This window comes from Pterocles gutturalis, unplaced genomic scaffold (assembly GCF_000699245.1).
Source record: "Pterocles gutturalis isolate BGI_N339 unplaced genomic scaffold, ASM69924v1 scaffold14589, whole genome shotgun sequence".
NCBI classification, from domain to species: Eukaryota; Metazoa; Chordata; class Aves; order Pterocliformes; family Pteroclidae; genus Pterocles; species Pterocles gutturalis.
Window position 1 is genome coordinate 1,189 of NW_010130885.1, and position 4,586 is coordinate 5,774.

Genomic DNA, 4,586 nt, shown 5'->3' on the forward strand with positions numbered 1-4,586 from the left:
CTGGAGAGGTCCAGGTCCCCTCCTTGTCCCTGCTGAGACCCAGCAAGGCCACGGCCGGGTGACGTGGGACCCCTGGCATTAGGGTGCTGAGCAGCGGGTCAGAACCAGGGGCTGGTGATGGGAAGCGCTGCTCCCGGCGCTGGTCAGCCCAGCTTAGAGCAAGGAGCATGGGTGGGTTTTGCCCTGTGCCAGCGGGTTTCAGGAGGGGTTGAGGTGAGAGGCGTTGAGTGCCAAGTCCCAGCTGTGCTTATCTCCCCGAGAATTATCGGTGGCTGTCGTTAGATAAGAGTCTCAGAATAACTGACCCGGAGAGGGGGAGAAGCATCTCAAGGCTGGGGGGGGACGGGAACGGGGATCTCCCATCAGCAGCAGGCCTTGGCCCCGGCTGGGGTTTGAACGTAGCTGTGTTTGATCTCGGCAGAACGTGATCAACGCCTTCACGCAGACGGCGCGCTCAGAACGCTGCGCGTACTATGGAAATGTCACCGTGGGGAGGGACGTGACGGTGGCGGAGCTGCGGCAGGCGTACCACGCCGTGGTGCTGGTGGGTACCACGCCTCGGAGCAGGGCTGCTCCCCAAAATCATGGGAAGGGTCTCCTGGGTTGTTCCCCGCTGGGATCTCAGGAAGAGGGTTTGGGTGGGGATTTCTGGGTTCCCTATTGCCCTGGTGAGCTCTGCCCAGCCTCAGGCGAGCTCCAGTGCTCCAAGGCTTGGCCAAAGCCTTGCAGGAAGGTCTCTGAAACCCCGCTGTGAGGGGCAGTGGTTGAGGAACCTCTTCCCTGGCATGGCCAATGCCTGTTCCAGCCCATCATGGATTTGTCCCTCCAGTTCTCAGCTTGTCATGCTCTGTCTTGGCCCAAGAAGGTAAAGTTTGGCTCTGGAGCTCCAGGGATGGGGTGGGTGAAGCCCCTGGGCTCAGGCTGTGTTAGTTCCTCCGTTGAGTGTCCCAGCCCTCGGGAGGGGTTGGTGGCCGTGCAGGGTCCCTGGCAGCAGCTGGAAGGGGCTGTTTGTGTTTTGGTGTCGAACCCTGCCCACGGCGACATCTCTGACTGTGTCTGCTCCCTCCTCAGAGTTACGGTGCCGAAGATAACCGGGTCTTGGGGATCCCAGGGGAGAACCTCTCCGGCGTTTATTCAGCTCGGGCGTTTGTGGGCTGGTACAACGGGCTGCCCGAGAACCGGGATGTGAGTGCCGCCGTGCGTTCCCTGCCTTTCCTCCCCGTCCTGCGGCCGAACACAGGCATTCTGCTCCGGATTAAGTTCCGAGAGGCCCGCAATTGGAAAAGATTAGCAAGCACCACGTTAAATCCTTCTTAGATGGTAGAAATGTGAACAATTTGCACACCAGTGAGAGCGGATTAGCTGGCTCTGTGGCTTGGCAGCACGTTTTGGCCAGGCCAGATGGGAACCTGGAGGGAGTGATGCTCTGCTTTGGCTTGGGGAGGTTTTTTGCCTGAAATAGGTCCTGCTCCCAGAGATGCCATTGCAGGGAGAGGGGGAGAGGGATGGGCTGGGGTGCCCAGAGCGGCTGTGGTGCTGTATCTGCTCAGGGAGGAGGCTGTTGTGGAGTTTCCCCATCTGCACCCCCTCTTTTTGGGGCACAAAGGGGTGGAAGGGAATTGGGGTGGTGGGAGCGAGTCCGAGGGGGTGGACATCATGGAGGCTGGGGGGATTCATTCACAGACGGCTCTTTCTCTCCCTTCAGCTGAAGCCTGACCTGAGCTGCGAGACAGCGCTGATCCTGGGTCATGGCAATGTGGCGCTGGACATCGCCCGGATCCTCCTGTCCCCGCTGGGTCTCCTCAGGGTGAGTCGAGGGGGTTCTCCACACCACACAGCCAGCCTGGCACCCAGGTTCTGTCCTTGCTGAGTGGGTGCAGGTTCCCACTTATCTCAGCAAAACCTCAGACTCTCCTGTCTTTGGGATCTTTCCCCAGGGAAGGCTGTGGCCCCTTGGGCGCACCCTGGGGATTCACAGTTTGTGGGGCGTTGTGGAAGGCTGCGGTCATGCCGTGGGTGACACCACAGGGCTCTCGGGATTGCTGCTGCCTCCTGGGCGGCTGGAACCTAAAACACTGGCAATTGAGCTTTCTCCTTTCCTTTCTTATGAGAAGCAAAGGAGGAGCTGCTTGTCCTTTTCTGCCACCAAACTAGAAGCTTCTCTTGTTGAGATTTTTTTTTTTTTCCTACTGCAGCTGAGGGCAAGAGCCTGGTTCCTGCTGGTAGCACTGGGCACACTGGTGGCTGGTCCAGGCTGGGGGGGACCCCCTCCCACTGCCGTGCTCCCCTATAGACAGCTGGGAGCTGGTGTTCGCCAGCTGCTCTGCACAGCTGCTGCCCCAGATGCTGGCAGCAAAGGCTCTCCCTCCTAGAGCAATGCCACGAGGCTTGTTACAGCTGCGCAACAAGTTCCTGTATTAATATCTAAATTAAATTTTTAAAAAACCCCAACTTGGAGGCACTGCTAACCAGTGGCTAAAGCCAGCAGGGAGGCAGTGCTGTGAAGGATGTGGCCCTGGAAGTGAGTGCCAGGGTGTACAGGCAGTTTCCTGTTAAGAATATTGGTCTGGACTGGTTTATCCTGGTTACCTGGTGTCCTTCCCATTGTGTCTTTTCTGGAAAACATCTTCTTGCAGTCTTGATACACACACACACAACTGACACGGAGCGTGTGGTTGCTGCAAGATGCCAGCCATCGATCGAGCCCTGATGACACTTGTGTTTGTGCTTGGAGCTGCCTGGGGTGGGCAGGCAGTGCTTTGAGCTGGGCTTTGCAACGGGTTTCACCCAAGTGCCTGTATGTCCTGAGCTGGGAACTCACCCAACAGCATCTGCAGGGACCCCAAAAGGGAGATCGCTGGAAGGCTTTGCTGCGTTAGCCCCAGGGTGAACTTGCCTGGGTGGATCCCCCCGGGCAATCTCACCGGGTGCTGGCTGTTACCTCTGGTGCATTATGGCCTCGGAAAGTACATTGGTGAGGAGGGACCAGCTGTGCAAATAGCTCTGGGCAAAGGGAGATGACTCGTTTCCCATCCTTGCTGGGTTCTCTGCGTGCACAACCTGCTGTGGATTTTTCACCTTCAGAAGCTGTGCCTTCCCCCCAGCTCCCTCCAGCCCTGCCCTCATCTCTCTCTTGCAGAAGACAGACATCACTGCCGGCTCCTTGGCAGCTCTCGCCTGCAGCAAGGTGAAGCGTGTCTGGCTGGTGGGGAGGAGGGGACCTCTCCAGGTGGCTTTCACCATCAAGGTGAGGCTGGGGGTGCTGGGGCAGCCGTGTTGCCCAGCATTGAGCCCCAGGCTGCTGGTCCCTGCTGGGGAGAGGTGGTTTAGGGATGGGTGGGGAACCCAGGTATCTTTCCTGCACCTGTTTGCTGGCTCCTTGCCTGCACTGCTGGGGAAGGGGGCTGGGGCTGCTGGGTGACTGCTCCGTCCTCGAGGTAACATCCTCCTGCCTGCAATTCCCAGGAGCTGCGGGAGATGATAAACCTGCCCGGTGCCAGACCTGTCCTGAACCCTGCTGACTTCACAGGCCTTGAAAATGCTGTTAAAGGTGAGGGAAGTGTGCAGTGCTCCTCCGGACAGGGACTTACCTTGACAGGCGAGCGTCCAGGAGTGACCTGGAGATGCTCAGAACGTGCATCAGAGAAACTCTCTCCCTGTGCTTAACTCACGGCGTGTGAAAGCCGGGTGACCGTGATGTAGCTCATCCTCAGGGTTCTAGGAGGATGCAAAGACAAGGGAACAGCCTGTTTCTCTGCTTGTGCAACCACTTTGCTGCTTGGGAGTGATGCTTGCTCTGAGTGATGGGGGCAGGAGGTTCAGGAGGGCTGGGGGAACCTTGCAGAAGACATCCCAAGACTGTTGATTTAAGAGCTTCCTGCAGAGCTGAAAAAACCCACCAGGTCCAAGACTTGCTCTTCTCCACGGGCTGCTGCCTCTGAGCACCAGCAAGACAGCAAAACCGTCGGCTGTGATTTGTGTCCCACTGGCCTCGAGCCTCAGGAGCTCTTCCAGTCCCTCTGACTTGCAGCTTGTCATCTCAAAGGCCCTGGGCTCCCATTGGCATGACAAACTGAACAGACAGTCACACACCCCTGAAACTGCCTTGACGTGGCCTTGGCTCAGTGCTGTGTCCCAGGGGCCAGTGCTGCGGTTCCTGTCCTGAAGCTTTCGCTTTCTTCCTAGATGCCGCCAGGCCCAGGAAGCGACTGACAGAGCTGATGATCAAAACAGCCCTGGAGAAGCCTGGGGAGAAGGTGATGGAGGCGCAGGCAGCAGCCCCCCGGGAGTGGGGGCTGAAGTTCCAGCGCAGCCCCCAGGAGGTGCTGCCCACCGCGGACGGGAGGCGGGCGAGGGGTGTCCGCATGGCCCTGACCCGCCTGGAGGTACGGGCTCGGGGGGGCTGGTGTGGCCTGAGCAGGGCTGGGGATGGAGCAGGATGCCTTGCAGTCCTCGGGAACCTCTCCAAAGACAGCTCTGTGTTCCCTGGCTGGTTGGAGGGCCACTGGCAGGCTCTCAGGGGAGCTGGTGCCACTGACAAGAGCCTTTCCCCATCAAAAGGGAGCAGATACCTTTCCTAGCAAATA

The 4,586-nt window shown here is 58.8% G+C and overlaps 1 protein-coding gene across 1 annotated transcript in view; it reads left to right on the forward strand.

The window, feature by feature from the left end:
• Positions 1-4,586, forward strand: part of FDXR (ferredoxin reductase) — a gene marked incomplete at its 5' end in the record, with an annotated part of 6,812 nt that overhangs the window by 302 nt on the left and 1,924 nt on the right. The window contains 6 exons of the mRNA XM_010080400.1: positions 422-544; positions 1,072-1,185; positions 1,706-1,807; positions 3,140-3,247; positions 3,466-3,550; positions 4,186-4,385. Of these exons, the coding sequence (XP_010078702.1) occupies positions 422-544; positions 1,072-1,185; positions 1,706-1,807; positions 3,140-3,247; positions 3,466-3,550; positions 4,186-4,385 (732 nt within the window). The remainder of the gene's footprint in view (positions 1-421; positions 545-1,071; positions 1,186-1,705; positions 1,808-3,139; positions 3,248-3,465; positions 3,551-4,185; positions 4,386-4,586) is intronic.